Source organism: Canis lupus, chromosome 26, assembly GCF_003254725.2.
Source record: "Canis lupus dingo isolate Sandy chromosome 26, ASM325472v2, whole genome shotgun sequence".
NCBI lineage: Eukaryota > Metazoa > Chordata > Mammalia > Carnivora > Canidae > Canis > Canis lupus.
This window is the reverse complement of record NC_064268.1, coordinates 29,791,479-29,811,986: the sequence shown is the minus strand read 5'-3', so window position 1 is coordinate 29,811,986 and position 20,508 is coordinate 29,791,479. Positions and strand designations below refer to the sequence as shown.

The window sequence follows — 20,508 nt, the reverse complement described above, 5'->3', positions numbered from 1 at the left end:
ATTTAATAAGATATGTGTCTCCTCTTGATCTTTTGATAGGATCAGCCATTATCTTCCAGGCTTAGAGTGCTCCTTGAACTGAGTTGATATCCACCAACTTTGAGGTCAATCTGCTCTCTGAAGTGAGTGGTTCTTTGGACTCAGTCCTTCTATCGTGAAGCCAAAGGAAGGGCATTGTACCAGAATTGGGAGTGAAGAGAGGAGCAGCAAGATGGCATCTGAGCCCAAGCATTCTTCAGTGGAGCAGTGAAGAAGCTGGTCCATAGCCAGGCCTGTAACTGTGGGCAGCAGGCAGCATAACACAGCCAGGGCATCTTTTCTGTGTTGGTATTCTAGGGTTATTCCCCATATGAAGGGTCTTGGACTGAGCTAGAAAGAGCATGAAGAATGACATGCTATGTTTTCACATGTGAGAGCTCCTTCAAGGCCAGAATGTGGCTTTAATGTCAGGTGGCCATCACATGTCTCCCATTCATTCTCTCTTCCTAGCCTGAACCTTGACTTATCTCTACTGGTCAAGGTTCCCTAGGTCAAAGCAATAGCTCCCTGCTCCTGTGCTCTGCAGCTTGGACTCAGTACTGTATTTCTTCCACTTGCTGCTTTTTGTATTGTTTATTCTCTAACAAACATTCATTGAACATCTACCACATCTGGACAGTAGATTATTGTGTATCCCACAGTGAGACAGAGGTTCCTTGAAGATGAGAACTGAGCTGCAATAGATATGCAGTAAATCTTATTAAATTGATGATGTAGAATGGTGTGGAAAGTGTCTTATAAAGACTGTCAGAATCATAAATTAATTAGAAGGCATGAGATGGGGTGCGTGGATAGCTAAGTGGGTTAAGTGTGTGCCTTTGGCTTAGATCATGATCTCAGGTTCCTAGGAGGGAGCCCCACATCTGGCTCCCTACTCAGTGGGGAGGGATCTTCTCTCTCTCCCTCTACCCCTGCTCCTACTCTATCATGTGTTTTCTCTCTCTCTCAAATAAAGAAAATCTTAAAAAAAAAAAAAAAAAAGGTGAGGGACTGTATTCTACTATCCTTAGACCCCTGTGCCTGTTACTGCTGTCCTCCCAAGACCTTTCTTCTCTACTTGGCCATCTGTGTATCCCCAGCAGATGGGGGACATCAACCTGCACTTTTCTTTTTCTCTTTTGAGAGAGAGAACACGACCACTGGGGAGGGGTAGAGGGAGAAGTGGATTCCCCAATAAGCTGGGCGCTTGATGCGGCACTTGATCCCAGGACCCTGGGATCATGACCTAAACCGAAAGCAGACGCTTAACAGACTGAGCCACCCAGGCACTCCTCTCTTCTTATTTTATTTTATTTATTTATTTATTAATATTTTATTTATTCATGAGAGACACAGAGAGAGAGAGAGAGAGAGACAAGCAGAGAGAGAAGCAGGCTCTATGCAGGGAGCTCGACGTGGGACTCTATCCTCGGTCTCCAGGGACACACCCTGGGCTGAAGGGGGCGCTAAACCACTGAGCCACCCAGGCTGCCCCTTCTTTTTTAAACCTTGATTCTGCAGACTTCTCCAGAAAGTACTTTACAGTACTGTAACATGGAGTATAAAATAAAATAATATAAAATAAGCAAAACAAGTTTCTCCTTTTCAGAGAGTGCCATGTGGTGTGTGTTGGAAGCCAAGAGGTGACCATGGAAGAGCAGAGAATGGAGCCTCCTTGGTCTAGTCTGCCAGAATCCTGGAGAACAAGGCATCTGACCTCACACAGAGCTTTACTTTCCACAAATGCATATGGGAAGTACCCCCCTGGCAGTAGTGTTATATTATACAATACCGCAAAAATGGAGAGCTGAGCAGCAGAGAGTGAAAAGGGCAGGTGAAGTCTCCCACATTAGGTGCCATGAAACATCAGAGGTAGAGAACTGGACTTGGTGTTGCTAACTTTGGACCAGCAGGTATTGCTTGATGATGAAATGGTGGGAGCAATAGCCAGAGTGTGGTAGGTAGGTTCTGGCTGTAGGAGACTAGAGTGATTGGGAATTGGGCTGATTGGGCTGGGTGACATTAGATGATAGAAGACAGATCAGGGTAAGATGGCTACACTGATAAAGCCAGGTAGTGAGAGGCTAGGAAAACCAGGGAGGAGGCATTAACCTGGGGTCAGAGCATATTCCTTGCCCCCAGGCTGGAGGGGTGCACTCACCCAAGATGTGGAAGAGGGCTGCCCCAGGCCAGGTTTTCAGGAAAGTAAGACTTTGTTTTCTTTCATATTTATCAAACATCAGCCAGGGCAGGCTAAGATTACAGACTTCAGGCAAAATGTATGCTCTCTGGGCACCTGGAGTCCAGTTGAAGATAGAGAAAGCATAGATAAAATGACAAAATTCCAAAGTATTTTTTGTAGGACATCAAATGAGTGGACCTAACGAAAACTTAAGTTGCTGGGCCCACTATTTGTCAACAACACTCATCAACCTCAAACAGTAGCTTTGTTTTCAGTTTCAGCTCATTTTTGCCTTAGCCTTTTTTTTTTTTTCCTCATGTAACATCTTGGCAGAATGGATCTGGCTCTGAGTGCCAGCTCACTACCTACAGACTGCCCAGGTGCCCTGAAGCCATCATCCTTTGTACAGCAGAGTCTACCTGGGTGTTTGCTCACCTGGGTCCCCTCTTTCGTCACAGAATTCTCCTACACGTTTATACCTACACATTCTCTTACTTGTCCTTGCCTTGTTGTATAGTTATTTTAATACATTAATTGTATTTTCTTTGTGATCATTAACAATAACTAGAAGTTAATTTAGAATGATATCAGTAGCTTTCTATCCATGATTTTCTTTATATCATTTTTTTAAAAGATTTATTTATTTATTGGGGGCGGGGGGGCGTGGGGAATGGCAGAGGGTGAGAATCCTTAAGCAGACCAAAGGGAACCAGATGTCCCAAGCACGGAGTCATGAGATCATGACTTGAACTAAAACAAAGAGTCTGACACCCAACTGAACCACCCAGGTGCTCTCCTATTTCATTATTTTATTCTATTTTTATTATTTTTAAGATTTTATTTTTTCATGAGAGAGGCAGAGACACAGGGAGAAGGAGAAGCAGGCTCCATGCAGGGAGCCTGATGTGGGACTTGATCCCGGGACCCTGGGGTCATGCCCTGAGCCAAAGGCAGATGCTCAACCGCTGAGCTACCCAGGCATCCCCCTATTTCATTATTTTAAAAATAAAGACAGAGGCAGTCTGTTTTCCTGGGTCAAAGGGAGGTAAAGAATGTTGTATGTTGGAGAGAAAGGCCAGACAGTGAAGCTCTTCATCTCCTTAGCCTCCTTGTGCTCCAAACATGAGATAGCAGGTTCCTGCACTGAAAAAGGCTCAAAAGGGACACCTGAGTGGCTCAATCAGTTAAATGACCAACTCTTGATTTCGACTCAGGTCATGATCTCAGAGTTATGAGTTAGAGTCCTATGTCAGGCTCTGCACTGGGCGTGGAGCATGCTTAAGATTCTCTTTCCTCCTCTCCCTCTTCCTCCCCCCCCCCAACTCATGCGAGTGCTTTCTCTCTGGTGTGCGTGCGCTAGCATATTCTCTCTCTCTCATAATAATATAATTACTTGGTCCGCTTTCTATAAAGGAACATGAAATTTTTCTTAAATTGGCATGATTTTCCCCACATATGAGTAAGAAAAACATTTTCTACTATCTATAAATTAAAATATTATGATTTGGAGAAAGAGCAATACTTGGACTCCAGGCACTAATCATAAAACAATCTATATTTCCCAAATATTTAAAATTTAGTTTTTATTACTATTTTTTAATAGATTTTATTTATTTATTCATGAGAGAGACAGAGAGGTGGCAGAGATGTAGGCAGAGAGGCAGAGGGAGAAGCAGGCTCCTCGCAGGAAGTTCAGTCCGGGACTTGATCCCAGAACCCTGGGATCATGCCCTGGGCCGAAGGCAGATGCTCAACCACTGAGCCACCCAGGCGTCCTTAAGTTTTATTATTTAAATCTTACCTATTCGGGGCAGCCCCGGTGGCTGCCGCCTACAGCCCAGGTGTGATCCTGGAGATCCAGGATTGAGTCCCACGTCAGGCTTCCTGCATGGAGTCTGCTTCTCCCTCTGCCTGTGTCTCTGCCTCTCTCTTGCTCTGAGTAAATAAATAATTCTTAAAAAAATAAAAATAAATAAAAAAAAATCTATTCTATCCATCAAATTATTATTTCCTTTTAAGACAAAAATCAGAGAAACGTGTCTTTTCAGTTGAATTTTTTTTTCCACTGGGTACTTTACAAATTAATATTTTTTACAACTTAATTTTCTTTTATGGTGAAAAAATTTGTATTTAGATTTATAGCCAGCTGGACTCAGTTAAGATGATCCCAGTTTTGTTGGCAACATCCAAAGCATCATAGTCAGGAGCCAGTCAAACATATGCTTTCTTCTCTCCATCAGGCCTGATCAAGGTGTTGACCTTGGCCATATCAATGTCATAGAGCTTCTTCACAGCCTGTTTGATCTGGTGCTCATTGGCCTTTATATCCACAATGAACACAAGTGTGTTGTTGTCTTCTGTTTTCTTCATGGCTGACTCAGTAGTCAGGGGCAACTTGATGATGGCATAGTGATCAGTCAAGCTTGTTTCTTCTGGGGGCGCTCTTTCGAAGATATTTGGGCTGCCTTCGAGACAGCAGGGTCTTGGGTCGTTGGAATGTAGGTGACACATGGATCTTTTTTTTGGTGACTGCATGCCTTTCAGCACTGCTTTCTTAGCTTTCAAAGCCTTGGCTTTGGCTTTGGCTTTGGCTTTGGCTTTGGCTTTGGGAGAGGCAGGGGCTTCCTTCTTCGCCTTTGGCGCCATCTTTATGAAAGGGCCAACTTAAATTTTATTGCAAATCTCAAAAATAGAATTATCGGTCTTTCCCTTTAAATTTTAATTGTTCGGGATCCCTGGGTGGCTCAGCAGTTTAGTGCCTCCTTTCGTCCCAGGGCGTGATCCTTGAGTCCTGGGATTGAGTCCCACGTTGGGCTTCCTGCATGGAGCCTGCTTCTCCCTTTGCCTGTGTCTCTGCCTCTCTCTCTCTCTCTCTCTCTCTCTCTCTCTGTGTGTGTGTGTGTGTGCCTCTCTTGAATAAATAAAATCTTTAAAAAGAAAATTTAATTGTTCGACTAACTGAATTATTTCTGTTGAGCCTGTGACATGAGTTTGAAAATAATTTGTAATAATAATAATCTGCTAATCTATAAATACATGTAGTTGGCTTTTTACGCCCTCTCTTTCTCCTATATATATCTAGTACTTGACTACAAAAATATGAATGCTAGAGTACATTTTATTTTGTCTCAGAACTTCTTACCATATTGCAAGAGAATATGCAACTCTTGGTCTCAGGGTCATGAGTTCAAGCCCTATATTGGACCTAGAGCCTACTTTTAAAAATAAATAAAAGATTTTAAGAGTCTAATTCTTTTTAAGATTTATCTATTTTATTTTAGAGAGAGCATGTGCACATGAGTAGGGTAGGGGTTTGGAGGGCAGAGAGAGAAAGGAAAATCTCAGGCCGACGCTGTGCTGAGTGCAGAGTCTGACACAGGGCTCGATTTTCATGACCCTGACATCACGACCTGAGCTGAAATCAGGAGTTGGATTCTTAAATGACAGCCACCCAGGCACCCCAGAATCTAATTCTTAATTACTAGATAACTCTTTATAAGGCATCTTACCATGGAGTTGAATTAGTGGTGCTCCTATAGAGGCATTTGAGTCACAATTTAGAAAGGAACTTACTAGGGCAAATTTTTTTTCTTTTTTTTTTTTAAAGATTTTATTTTATTTATTCATAGAGACAGAGAGAGAGAGAGAGGCAGAGACACAGGCAGAGGGAGAAGCAGGCACCACACAGAGAGCCTGACGTGGGACTCGATCCCGGGTCTCCAGGATCACGCCCTGGGCTGCAGGTGCCGCTAAACCGCTGCACCACTGGGGCTGCCCTAGGGCAATTTTTTTTTAAAACTAAATTTATACTGTGTTACAACCAAGGAGCCTCATGGTCTTATTTATTTTATTTATTTTATTTTATTTTTAATTTTTATTTATTTATGATAGTCACAGAGAGAGAGAGAGAGGGAGAGGCAGAGACACAGGCAGAGGGAGAAGCAGGCTCCATGCACCGGGAGCCCGATGTGGGATTCGATCCCGGGTCTCCAGGATCGCACCCTGGGCCAAAGGCAGGCTCCAAACCGCTGCACCACCCAGGGATCCCGCCTCATGGTTTTAAAGTTCTTTTTACCCATTTTCATTTGTCAAGTGTTCAAGCTGGTTTCCACAAGGTGTGAGAGGTTTCATTTGTTAATAGTGCTATTTTCCACCTAAATATAGTGGCTGCATTTTTCTCAGTATATTTGGAGAATCACAAGTAAAATGGTAGAATAAAAAATGGAGAGCAGAGAGGTAGAAAATTCAGAGCAGTCAGTCTGCGATCACGAGGGGAAGTTGTGAAGATAGACCATTAAACGCAGTGAGTGTCTCGGTGAGAAGAGGCTGAAAGTGGAAGGTTGAGTGGTCCTAGGCACAGGTAGGCCATGCTGCCTTTACACTCTGCAAGGTGGCAAGAACACAGATGACCAGCACTGGATGCTCCTTGGTTTTTACCTCTGCTTTGTGATAAACCAGCACTTTGTGATGATGGAGAGGTTCAGACTCTTAGATCTGTTGTGTCAGCCTGCCTTGCCTTATAGAACGTTAGTGTACATTGGGGATCAAGAGTAATAATAACAACTCTGAAGAAGCTCTGCAAGTAAAAACCTCTGTGAAAAAGGGTCCCTGACTCATGGTGTCCATTGAATTGAAAAAACAAAACAAAGCAAAACAGGCCTGGGGGTGCCTGGATGGTTCAGTGGGTTGAGCATCTGCCTCCACCTCTCGTCATGATCCTGGAGTCCTGGGATCAGGCCCCACATCAAGCTCTCTGCCCAGCGGGGAGTCTTTTCTCCTGCCTCTCACTCTGCTCGTGTGCTCTCTATCTCATAAATAAAATCTTGGGGCAACATGTCTGTAAACCCCCCCTATAAATTTCTTGATGCTGTCTTAGAAATGGCTGATCTTGGGTTGCCTGGGTGGTGCAGTTGGTTAAGTGTTCAACTCTTGGTTTCAGCTGAGGTCATGATCTTAGAGTTGGGAGATCAAGCCCCATGTCAGGCTCTGTGCTCAGTCAGCTTCATTTTCTCTCCCTTTCCCTCACTGCTCACTGTCGCTGGTGCCCCCACCCCCACCCCCACCCCGGCCAATGGATAAATAAAATCTTAAAAAGAAAGGGCTGATCTTCTGTTTGGACCATGGTCTAAATAGGTGTTGGAGTCTAGAGTTTAGGTCTCTGTTAATTGAAGTTTTCCTCATTTTATGCACCTTACCTTTTTTATTTTTTTTTGGTTTGGTTTGGTTTTTGAGGATTTGTTTATTTTAAAGACATTCATTTATTATTTTTTTAATTTTTATTTATTTATGATAGTCACAGAGAAAGAGGCAGAGACATAGGCAGAGGGAGAAGCAGGCTCCATGCACTGGGAGCCCGATGTGGGACTCGATCCCAGGTCTCCAGGATCGTGCCCTGGGCCAAAGGCAGGCGCCAAACCACTGCGCCACCCAGGGATCCCAAGACATTCGTTTATTTGAGAGAGAGAGAGCGTGCACTAGCAGAGGGAGAGGGAGAAGCAGACACCCCACAAGCAGGGAGCCCAATGCAGGGCTCGATCCCAGGACCCTGGGTTCATGACCTGAGCTGAAACCAAGAGTCAGACCCCCAAACAGCTGAGCCACCCAGGCATCCCTTTTGTTTTAGCTTTTTGTTTCTTGTTTTGTTCTGTTTTATAGATACCTATGTTTAAACAACCACATTACTGGATTTTAGTGTTTCTGCTTGAGTCTTAGCCATCTCATAAACTAATCCAAATGACTTTCATATTTGCCTCAGAAAACATACCTCCTTTTCCTCAGAGGGCATTGACCTCCCTGGTAACCAAGAGAGGCGATGGGGCTGGGCCCAACACCTCTGAGCTTCAGGGGGTTGGAGCAGGGATGGGGCAGGAGGAAGGAGGTCGGCCTTCACACGAATGGCAGCAAAGCCATTCTGGCACAATTCACATGAAGTGTGCCAGCAGAGCTGTGTGCCGGTGGACTTCTAAAGCTGCATTGTCCCCTCTGGAATCCAGGCTAGTAGTCAAGCTTGCTGGACCATAGTTTTAGCAGAAGACCCTTTTTTCCCAATGAAATTTTCAAAGTTAAAAAAAAAATTTAAAGTTGAGATTTCTAAGAATTTGCTAAAAAGCCAGGACAGGGGGATCCCTGGGTGGCGCAGCGGTTTGGCGCCTGCCTTTGGCCCAGGGCGCGATCCTGGAGACCCGGGATCGAATCCCACGTCGGGCTCCCGGTGCATGGAGCCTGCTTCTCCCTCTGCCTGTGTCTCTGCCTCTCTCTCTCTCTCTTGTGACTATCATAAATAAATAAAAATTAAAAATAAAAAAAAAATTAAAAAGTCAGGACAGTTAACTGTTAAAATGGGCAGGAAAAATTGGAAATAATATGAATGATAGATGCAGTCTGATATCCACTTCAGCACCCAGGTTATTTCTGAATGTGTGTTGTTGGAGCAGTGATAGGAATCTTTTAACCTTTACCTTGTCATTTGGGGGGAGTCTTCAAATACATGATGAAAGCAGTTTAATTCCAAGAGAGATCTGCATGAAAAGCAGGTAGCAGGCAGCACAGGTTAGTTTAGCAGTGGTGCATTTCAGTATACTTTTTTCTATTATAACTTTATAAATAAAGGTTTAAAAAGTTGAAAGCCCAGACACTTGTTGGGCCCTTAAAATACCTCCCTAGAGTTCTGTGGGTCTCCAGAACAATTTGAAAACCACTTCCAAAACAAAATTCCTGCCTTCTCCTTAATGAGTGGAGCAGTCCCTAACTGGTGCCTGTCCTCTCACAATAGATAGAATTCCCCCCACCCTGAAGTTTAAAGTAGGCTGAAAAAGATAGATGCCCAGAGTTGGGCTTCCTTTCCCTGTGATGGCCCCACAGAGGGGCAGGCAATGGACAAATCAGGGAGACATTATTGCTGCCTGGGGCAGGAGAGGGGGGGGTGGCTTGGTAACTGAGGTCTTGTTGGTGACAGCATTTCCACCCCATGTATATTAGGGTGGAGATAGATTTTTTTTTTAATACCCTTTTTTTGTGTGTGATTTCACTTCAACCATCCTGAGAGTAGTTAAGTGTTCATTTCTTTCCTGTTGGGAGTTAATAACTGACATAGGGAGAAAAGTTGCTTTTATGCTCAGAAGGTCCTTCACTTAATACACATTCTCACCAGCTGAGGAGGACAGCACGCTTATGGTAGCACCTTGTGTCTTTGTTTTTGTTTTTGTTTAAGATTTTTATTTATTCATCAGAGACACAGAGAGAAAGAGGCAGAGACAGAAGCAGAGGGAGAAGCAGGCTCCCTCTGGGGAGCCTGATGCCGAACTCGATCCCAGGACCCCAGGATCACAGTCTGAGCTGATGGCAGATTCTCAACCACTGACCACCCAGGTCCCCCCACATTGTGTCTTTGGCACTGCTTGATTTTAGGTTTATGCACCCCCCCAAAAAAAAAAAACTTTAAAAATTCTATAGGTTCCTTTGGATAGAACAGTATATATGGGTTAAACTTTTTTTTTTTTTTTTTTTTTAGTTTGCAGAGAAAATGCTGACTGTGTCTTCTTTCTCCATCCTTACAGGTTGGTGACATTGTGAAAGTCACAAGGATGAATATAAATGGCCAATGGGAAGGCGAAGTGAATGGGCGCAAAGGGCTTTTCCCCTTTACGCATGTCAAAATCATTGACCCTCAAAACCCTGATGAAAACGAGTGATTGCTGTTGCCTGTTTCCTGCTGCTTCCTTGTTCTGCCTGTCATAGTCTCCTTTGAAGTGGGAAAGCATTCTCTCTCATAGGCAAGTTACACTGCATTGCCGATGTCCAGCTTTCTGCAGAGTGGCGGTCTCTCATACACATTTGGAATGCACAGTGGCTGCCTCGGCATTTGTATCATAGTCGTATTGTCAAAGAGTAGCAGATATTAGAGTTCTTTTGGATCATAAACTGGATATACTGGTGGAAGCACACAAGTGGAGAGAAGTTGATGAGGAAAGGGTCGGTCTTCTCGTCACTGCCCTGTTTGTACTTGTGACTGATTTCTGTCATGTTCATCAGATGGAGCTTGAGGCCATGGTGAGACATTGCACGTTGCTGTTCCACAAAGCAATGGTTCAGTCGCCGTTTTGTTTTTCCTTTGAAGAACAGAGCAAATGGACCTTAAAGAAGAGGGAATTCTGTCCTAAACTCCCCAAATCTGGCTCTTTTTTCCTTTTCGTTTGGTTTTGGAAGACTTAATTAGACTTGTGTGTTCTGAACAGGTTTTTAAGTAGCAGGTTGGATTTTTGTGATATTGTAAGGAATGACACGTGCCTCTGAGCTTCCCAAACTGAAGCTGCTGTAACTAAAGGAATATGGAAAAACAAAACAAAACACAACCCTGAAGCAGAGGCCTTTATTGTCTTGGCTGCCAGTTGTACCTGTTTTGCCGTGTAGTAAACAACCCACAAAAGTCAGTTGTAATGTGCCAAGCTTGTGTGCCTGCTGGCTCCTTGGATTACATTTTCCCCAAAAGCACCAGAGTAGGGGGTGATTTGGGGAAGACTTTGCTTACTTTGTCAGTGATGACAGGAACAATGGGGGAAAGCACTTGGCTAGTTTTCTGTCCAGTGTTTCAGTGAATACACCCCTTTAAGGTATAGGAATTAAATTTCTTTAAAAAGTGAGGTTGTTCATAGAATCATTGACTTCATTAATGAATCTAAATTCTACTCACTGAGGCTCACTCCTCGCTGCTGCAGGCCAAGCTCACAAAGCTGCCAGAGAAAGATGGTGCTGCTAATACTGGTTCCCCAGTCTCTGTGTCTGAGATGCTCCCAGGCAAAGAAAGTTCAAGTTCTGGAAATTGGTTAATGCATCTGATGTCTAAGATTTTAGTGACTTGGGAGAACCATTAGCGATTTAGCAATTTGATGTAAACATTTCCTTGTTAGCTAAAAGAGGGCTATTCACACAAGCCAGCTGGGTACAAAGGTGTGGCTGATTCGTTGTCTGGTGTACATAGCAGACTAGGATTCTGGAACCTTCATGCAGTTCAGTCTGCTCTCCCTTCTGGAAACTGATGAAGACATGCCTCAGCTCAGAATGAATACAGCAGACCTGGAAATGTAGCAGCCACCTGCTGAGTGAGTGACTGCATCATTTGCTGAGCGGCTGCTATAGCCCTGGCCCTGTCTCCTAACGGTCTTAGGTTTTGAATTAGAGCAGTATATGTATATATTCTGGTGACAGAACCAGCAAAGCAGCCATTTTTTCAATCTCTCCTTAAATCAGTATTCCATTAGGTAGATAACTGCCATATTGAAGAATCTTGCAAGTGTTCCCATGACAAAGTTAATAATGATCAATTGGAAAAAAATATCACTGTGGCTACCTGTCTGTGGTTTTCCTGATAAAAATGCAGTCTGCTCTCCCTAATCAGTGAGCACTGTGGCCACGTCTTGCTCTGAAGGTGCCTGTCCATTGTAGTTGCCTCTTATTCTGAGTTTAGCTCCCCCCCCCCACCCCCAGCTCCCACAGTAAGTGGCACACATGTGGCAGCAATTCCCTCTGCCTGCGTGGACACAGTGTTCACCTTGCAGCCAGTGGCCCGGTACTAAAGGGGTTGTCCCACAGAAGGTAGAGTATGTGCTATGTGCCTTGTTCAGAGAGGGCACAAACCTTACGGCTTTCTTAAACCAAGTTTAGCTGAGGGGCTTAGCACCTTTTGGTGACAGTAGTTGGTTCGGAGTACTCAGGAAGTATGTGGGCATTTTGGAAAGCAAGACTTCCCTTCAGCCTTGTCTCCTGACCCATAACAAGACCCACCTCATGTGGAGCACTTCAGAATCAGAACACCCCACAGACCTACTTTGGCTTCATAATAAGTCTGCTTGTCACTTCAACCTATGTACATGTCTCCAGGGCTGCCCAGGAGACTGGGAGCCTGAAATAAGGTGAGTCTTGAGTTCTGAACTCTCCAGATATGTGCCAAAAGTGTAGTACCTTTTTGACTTAGGACCTTATTAGTTTTTTTATCAGGCAGGGAATTTCTCTTCATCACACTAAATAGACAAAAAACAGCACTCTCACCTCAGCTTCGTGCTTGGGTTCCCCAGTGATTGGGGAAAACTTCCTGTTTCAGAAAGCGATGCTTTTCTTCCAGAGGAGCTGCCTTCCCTCCGTGGTTGGTCTCCTTTTAGGATTGTTCATTATTGCTACTTGCTCTGCTCTACTGTGTGTCACTTAAGAAAATATTTGGATGTTAAATTAACTCACTTGGGAACTGAACAAATTACGAACTAAAGGGCATTGACAGTTTGACTCAAAACTTATTTATCCTGAAAAGGACCTCCAACACAGGAGTCCTCCTTGTCATTTCTTTGTGGTGTGGTGTACCACCTGATGGCATGGTTAAAGAGGAGCACGTGTCGACGAGCTGCCATTTGACAACTTTGATCACCCATACAAGACACCACCTGTGCTCATGGTTGGAAAACTGAAAGGGGGGAAGGACAGCTGCTCCCCTCCTTGGAGCTCAAGGATCCTTGGCTCCGTGCTTTCTTTTACAGCTGTTTACAGACAAGACAGGCCAAGGCAGACGGCCACTGCTCTTGTAATGTTTGCTCAGAGGAATATGACCATTTTATTTTTGAAAAGGGATGATGTGTTTTTGTGCCAGGTGTTTATAATTTAATCCTTTAATATTATGTTCATTAACCTCTTAAAATGAGTGACTTTTCGATTGTTTTAACACAGTACCTAAGACTAATGCTTTCTGTGGACACCACTGAGCTCTGCCTCAAACTCCACCCTCTGGGACCAGAGACCTCTGTCCCTGGTTAACTGCTATCAGTGTGGAAACTGAGCTGGTTGTATATTCTAAAGGAGTAGAAGGACAGTTCCCTGAGACAGGGTCGTTGTCTCTGCAGGAGGAACAGTGGCCTTGCTTCTAGACGGTCTTCACTGTGTGTTTTAAAATGACAACAACAACACAAAACTTTTGACCTGTAACTTAAAGATCATAAACTTCAGGCAATAATATTTTCTGTGTAAGCTTTTAAAATTATTTTTGGGGATCATAGCTTGTTTTATTTTGTGCTATAAAATTAACAGTATTAAATGACTTATATTCTTAGAACATCGAGTGTCTTTTCTTAACAGATTAGTGCCTTTTTATTTTTGTATTCATTTTACGTTACTGGTTCCGGCATCAGAACCCTTGTTTCCATGGCCTGTTTGTACATTGTCTCAATAAAACTTGCATCAGCCGGTGGTGGCAGCGGCGGCTTTGGTGTTTCGGTGTCTCCTCAGTGCTGCCTGCAGGCTCTCAGCCCACATCAGCCTCCCAAGCAATTAAGCACCTGGTGGATGCCTGTGAAACACAGAAATAACCAGTGCTCCTCCAGGGATGCGTCTTGCAGCCCACCCCTGTCCTTGCTGACCGAAAAAGAAGTCTTGCATTGGCCCTTCCCCACCCTCAGCCCCCCACCCCCACCCAAAAGAGAAGCAGCTAGTGTTGTGTTCCCCTTTGGAAGATGAAACAGTAGTTGCCACACTTTGTCACCAAGGAAAACTTGGATGTTTTCCCTTCTAGGCACCTGTATCTGAAGGCTTCTGTTAAATATTTGTTCAGCACAAGCTACCCAGCGTTCAGTGGTTTCAAGTAAAAGTCCTAGAAAACAAGCAGCCTCATCCCAAGTTAGGGCATGATACCTGCTTAACTTTTTATATTCTTTTCTCTTCCCATCTGTATATAGCCTTCCTGATGAACTCTAGGGACCTGCAGGTAGACAGTTGAGGGGCAGAGCACACCACAGTGATTTTCTTGACATCCCCCTCAGCCAGAGCCCCATTCCTCCAGGTATTTCTGTGCCTATTGAGAGGTCCACATTTCCTTGTAGTAAACCTCTGGAAATTAGTTTCAGGAAGTGATTCCAATCCATATTTATATAGAACTATGCTGCGAATATGTACTCCCTGGCTCCTACTTTCAGGATTCTGCAAAATTTGAAAGAAAAGTTTGTCTTAAGTGGAAATACCAAACTGTTAAATGTTTCTGAAAGAAACACCCTAAAGACGGACCCCTTTGAATACTTTCAGGTTGAAAAGGTGTATTTTGATCAGCAGTACTGGGCTGGGTTCCTCTGTGGCAGGGAAACCCTTGGAAATGGGGCCAGGTGTGGGGGGCTGCTCAATGTTGTATAGTCTCCCTCTGCTAAGCTAGGCTCAGTGCGGGCCCGCAGAGGCCATTGCCCAGATCTTGAAACCTCACTCCACAGCAAAACCCGGGACATTGCTGGGTTTTGCACACAGTTTCCTCCCTGGTCCGTGTTCTGGGAGGCCCTTCTAACTTGCCTAGTCATGGATCCTCTCTCCCAGCCCCCTGTAAAGACCTGACCCTGCCCTTGGAGCCTGTGCGCACACCCTGGTTCCCTGAGCTGGAGCACAGGGGGTACCCCTGCCCTGCCCTGCCCTGCCCTGCCCTGGAAGGCTTCTGGCACAAAGATGATTTGTGACAATGGGAGCCCCTGTGGAGCCTCCGACAGGTTCCGGAAGGCTTCCTGGCTGTCTGGGGGAGGGGAACTAAATGTAATCCAGGCCTAGGGGAGCAGCTCAGGGCTGGAGCATTCCCTGGCTTGGTCTTGGCCTTGCTGAGATGAGATGCCTTGCTGACTTGAGACCTCGAGTGACCTGCCCTTCCTGGTCCCTCTGGTTTCATCAACACCGCTGGCCCTCCACCTTCGCTGCACAGTGGAGACCTTGGGGATCCCATCCCAGGTTCCGATTTCATGGATTTGGACGCTGGATTCTTTTTTTTTTTTTTTAAGTTCTCCGGAGTTTCTGTTATGCAGCCAAGTTGGAGAACTTTTGCCAGTGAACTCCCTCCCGCGCTCTCGGAAGCCCTGGGCCAAGGAGCTGTGGCCTATCCACTGAAGCCTGTCATAGGTGAGCGAGGCTTGAGTCCGCCCGGGAGCGCGGACCGGAGCCAGTGGGAGGACTGCCCTTCTGGGAGCACTCCCTGCCCCTCCTTTATGGAGAAGACCTTGGGGTGGAGGGCCCCCGGCGCCACACACCTGGTACTTGGAGGCATCCTGGGCGCCAGCCAAGGGCCGCGTCACCCTGACCCCCGTCCACCACCTCGCGGGCCGGTTCTGGGGACCACTACTACCGCCAGGTCCACCAGACCCCTAATACCTGGCTCCAGCACTCCCCACGCCCCGCCGCAGCCGTCGGTCCCCGGGACAGGCGGGGACAGTCACGCGGGGAGGGATGCCGAGAGGGAGGACCCTGCGCGAGGTGAAGGCGGAGGACGTAGACTCCGGGGACCCCGGAGCTTCCCCGCCGCCCCCACTCCCTCAGGTCCCAGAAAGGGCTTGTCCCTTCCCTGACGTTGTCCAGAGTGCGTGGTTCCCGGGGGACCCCCTGCGGGCCGCGGGGTCGGGGCGCTGGCCGGGGCTTCCCGGCGGCGGGGCCGGGGGCCGGGTGGGGTGGCCGGCATGGGGCCCGGCGGCCGTCAGCGCGGCCCTTGTCCGGACGGTTCCCGGGGCTCCTGGGCTCCCCGCCCTGAAGGCTCCCGGGGGCGGGGCCGGAGCGCCTTGGCCCCGCCCCCGCTGACGTGGGGGCGGGCCCTGGCGGAGGGGGCGGGCGGGCGGGGCGGGGCTAAGGCGGAGCCCTGGGAGGACGGCCCGCCCCCGCCCGCCGCGGAGAGCCCGGCGGAACCTGCCCTGAGGCTGAGCAGTCTGAGGAAGTGGCTCCGGAAGGGGAAGGGGGTTAGGCCCTCGGAGTGGGCGCCAGGAGCTGCCCAGCAGCCAGGTTCCGGAGGGAGGGAGTGATCTATCGTGGGCCGGCACCACGAGGAGAGACCTGGGCAAGGGCTGCACCAGATCCAGTGAGCAGAGAGGAAAGGGACCCAAGCCCCACTGCCAGCCCTTCGGGAATGGCGATTCGCAGTCCACCCCAGCTTCCCAAAACAGCTCCGAGGAGTTTGGAAAATTCCACTTTGGCCTCAAGGTTGGAGGAAAAACATCCATAGGATGCAGCATTCAAAAGACGGGCATCTGATGAAGCGTGCCCTCCACTGTCCATTCCACTCTCCAGCAGCTCCCTGTTTCCAGTTTATGATATATATTTTATAATATATTAATATAATTCTATAATATATATTATATCTATAATTAATATAATTCTATATATCCACAGTTATTCTATAACATACAAGCAAATACCTCTGTAAATATCCTTTCTAAATATTTTCTCTACACAAGGTAGCATAGATACTGTTCTCACAGCTCACTTTATTTCTCCAATCGGTTTTAAAGATTTTTGTGAATCTGTATATTGAGTCTCTGTTCTTTTTCATCACTGTATCGTACTCCCTGATACGGATGGACTGCCACTCAATAGTCCGCTATTGATGGACATGGAGGTCCTTTGCAAGGGGGTCAGATACATTAAAATGAGCCACTCCAAGTAGAATTGCTGGATCAAAGACTCTGGGCATTTGCAATTTTGAGAAGTGTTGCCAAATTGCCCTAGTAGGGATTACCTTAATTTACACTTCTGTCAGCAATGTATAAGAAAATCTTTTTTTTTTTTAAGAAAATCTTTATAACATTTTTACAAATTATCTGTAGACACCTTTTATGGCTGAACAATATTCCTTCACGTGGCTGACGTAGTTTAAGCTAGCACATTTGTCTTTGAGGTGTGTGGAGCTTGTTGCCAATCTTATGACGATAGAAAATCCTCAGGTCTAAGTAAGGGCTGCAGGGGCATGGCCCACCTTCCAGGCCACCAGCTGACTCTGGCCCAGGCTCATCCCAGGTGTCTTCTGACCTCCCGGCCTCTGTGCCCTGTTCCACTCCAGTGCCAGCCCTAGTTACTGCTATGGTTTTTGGTTTTGTTTGTTTTTTTTTTTACTAAAGCACATGTGACCAAAATCTCTCACCCAATTCCTCTTTGGGCTCATAAAATACCTCCATGCTATGCCCCTGCCCAGAACTCAGCACTCAAGCCAGACTGGAATTTGCCATCTTCCCTCCTTGCCTATGCTGGGACAGTCCTTCTGTTTGGATGCCCTTCTTCTCTCTAGTGAACTCCTAAGGGCCTGTCTGTCCTGGGTCCTTGCCACCTCCACCTTCTGAACTTTCCCTCCTTCTGTAAGGACTGGAATTAGGACTGGTTACTCCACAGCCTGGGAACAGGTCAGTTTGGAGAGCACCAAGGGGGGGCTGAAGAGGTCAGTAGGAGCTGGAGCCAGCCTCCACAGAGGGTGCTAATAAGTACACGGTGTTCAGCCTGTGTAGACCAAAGCAGGCTAGGGGGAGGCTGGGGTGCAGGAGCCAGAGGAAGTCAAGAATGAGTCTGGGGTGTGCAGTTTAGCCCAGGCTCCCCAACCTGGAGATTCCCCACCTTCTGCTTCCCTATGCCTGAGTCACAGTGAGTCTCTGGGCACAGCCGGCCTCAGCTCAGGCGTTGACTGTGCTATATCAGGCCCCTAATATTTCCTGGGAATCAGTTAGTAAATCTGAGGTCTCCGGATCTGGAAATCCACTTAAATCTATCAGAGAAGAGGGCCCTCCTGTCTCAGCAGCCACCGACCGCCCCCCCCCCTCCCCATCTCAAAGCTCAGGGAGGCCCTGCTGGCCCTCAGAGTGGCCTCCAGGGGGCGCCAGTGTCAATCCCAAGGTTAAGCATCGAGGCTGTCTCTGTCGGAAGAATCCTGCACCCTGGCTTCCAGGCCCTAGGCTGAGGGTAATGGGGAACAGGGAAACTGACAGGAGGGGGTAGACGGAAGGAAAACAGAGACAGGCTTGGGCAAGGGTCTCACACACACACACACACACACACACACACACACACACTTCTCAAACCCTGGCAACCCCCACCCTTCAGGGTGTCTGCTGGCTGTAGGGATCTCTCAGCCACCCCAGGTCACCTCACTACATCTCAACCTGCAGCTCCATTTCCCTCTTTGTGATCATCCCGGTGGGTATTCTCCAGACCAGATGTTACTGCCTTGCCAGAATCATCCTAAGGGCCGGATCAGGACCTCAGACTGCCCAAGGCTCAGACGCCTCCTGAGTCTCCCTCCATCCCCTTGTCCACCTGCACCACTCCCGGGTCTGAGCCTCTCTGAGGCGGCACTCCTAGCCTATCTTTGGTGTTGGCTTTTGCTCCCTGATGATCTTGCAATTTCTGCCGCCCCCTCAGGGCAGCTGGAATCTCCAGCCTGATCTCTAGAACCAAGGAGGCCACAGTGGATTTGCCCCACATCAGGGCTGCACTTACCCTGTATCGGGGCATGTCACAGCTTGTTGGCCTCTTCACAGAAGCCACACTGACCTCGTCTCATCTCTGCTACCCCACACTTAGCAGCCCCTGCCCCACATCCCGAGTACCTTCTAGTTCCTGTGGTTCCGCACCTGTCCTGGTGACCTGGGAGGAGGGCACTGCAGTTACCCCCACATTTTCTGGGGAGCCTGAGGCACAGGGGCTCACTGACACAAACTCTGCCCTGGAGACTGTGGGGCCTTGGCCAGCCCTGTCAGGCCTCACCCCTCCCACTGCTACCCCTACACCTGTAAGCCCAGCACAGCCTAGCCAGCCTGCCAGGATTCAAAGTCTCTGCTCTCACTCACCGACTGGTAGCCTTGGGGAGTCCCTAACCTCTCTAAACCTCAGTTTCCCCAATTGTAAAATGAAGATGATACACAGGGAAACTTCCTCCTCAGGCTGTTGTAAAGAAAAGGAAGAAATGCACGTGAACACACAGCCATGGCTCTGTCTTCCTGGCTAAGGGGGCTGGAGCTGCAAAAGCAACAAGTGTGTAGAATAGGGGCTGGGTTTTTGGAGGACGAGGGCACCAGGCCCAATCCCAATCCACCATCTGCCCATTGATGAGGTCTCTCCTGTGGCAGTGGCAACGATCACGCTGTGGAAACCACACATGTGGCCTCAGAGGGATGGATGGAGCAGAGCCACATGTCCCCTCCACGGTCTGGGCCCCACACCCACTCGCATAAGGGTGACCCATGCAGGCCCTGGGTGAGACTCAACCTTCTGGACTTCCTCTTCTGTAAAATGAGGGGGTGTTGTGGTTGTCCCCCTCATTTTGGGGGTAGGTCTTAAATAAAAGTCTTCCTCTGAAGGTGGATCTGCCTGGTGCAGGTGACTGTTACCCCTGTCACTTTTTGGTCATCCTTACAGGACAGCAAGGCCCAGAAAGGGGAGAAGGGGCAAAAAAGCCAACAGAAGGCACCAGATAGGACAGAGTTGGTGGGCTCTGATGTACTTAATGGTAGATGTGACATCGTTTCCCTGGAAAGTGTCATTCATTCATTTCCCACATAGTCACTGGATCCGTTTGCTGGAGGCACAAGCTCTGCCTGGACACAGTGCAAAGATGGAGACAATCGGGACCCTGAAACACGAGGTAACCAGGAGCCAGGATATCCCGCCTGATCAACTCAGTCTAGGAAGACTGGTCAGGGAGGGCTTCCCGGAAGAGGGGACACAACCCCAGGGCGCATCATGATTTATAGGGACCCGGGACGTTCTCCTGATATAATGACAGATGGGAAAAAGAAAATGTAATAAAATATAATTTAAGATAGACCTTACGAAGTGTGGGGAGAGGGGAGGGAGCCAAGAGACCAAGGAGACTGAGCCCCCAAAGGGAGTCAAGGTACCTACGGAGCAGTCGCTGGAAGGGGATTTGGGGTTTCCTTCTTGGGGAGGCTAGACTCCCACTCCTCACGTCGCTCAGGATTCGAAAGACAGGAAAGAAGGAGGAACGAGCTCGGGACCCGGCGCGCCGCCCGGCTTGGCGCCCCTCTAGGGTCCAGGGGATCCCCGGGAAGCCAGACCCCGCTGGGGGCGTCCGCGGCCAGAAGGGCCCCGCCCCCGCCCGGGCCCGACCCCGACCCCGACCCCGACCCCCGCCTACCCGCAGGGACCCGGCGGGGCGGTGCTGGGCGCCGCGGGCTCCCGGCCGCAGTGTCGCCGCAGCGCCGGCCCCGCCCCCGCCCGCTCCTCCCCCCCCCCCCCCCGCGGCCGCGGCCCCGAGCGGCTCCAGAGCGGAGGCCCGCGCCGAGCCCAGGTGAGCGCCCGCCCCGGGGACCCCCCGGCCCCCGGTCCCGGGAGACCCCCTCACCCCCGGCCCTCGGCCCCGCCGCCCCGCACGCCGGCCCCGCGCGATGGGGGCTGGGGTAGGCGGCCGGGGAGGGGGACCAGCGGGGGCCGGAGCGTCTCGGCCCCTTCCCCGCTGCCCCCTCCGCGCTCGCCGCGGGGCCCTACTGTGTGCCCGACCCCCTTCCCGGCCGCCCGCGTGGGCGAGGGCGCGGGCGAGGGCG

At 48.4% G+C, this 20,508-nt stretch overlaps 1 protein-coding gene across 2 annotated transcripts in view; it reads left to right on the top strand.

Annotated features, from left to right (window-relative positions):
* CRKL (CRK like proto-oncogene, adaptor protein) overlaps positions 1–13,441 on the top strand; it is a 40,658-nt gene extending 27,217 nt beyond the window's left edge. Inside the window, exon 3 of one of the 2 annotated variants that reach the window (XM_035706276.2) lies at positions 9,757–13,441. In XM_035706276.2, the coding sequence (XP_035562169.1) occupies positions 9,757–9,891 (135 nt within the window). In that variant the 3' untranslated portion in view covers positions 9,892–13,441. Of the gene's footprint in view, positions 1–1,627; positions 1,889–9,756 lie in introns of those variants that run through there. The other variant, XM_035706277.2, reaches the window with a different exon arrangement.
* Positions 13,442–20,508: the final 7,067 nt, after the last annotated feature.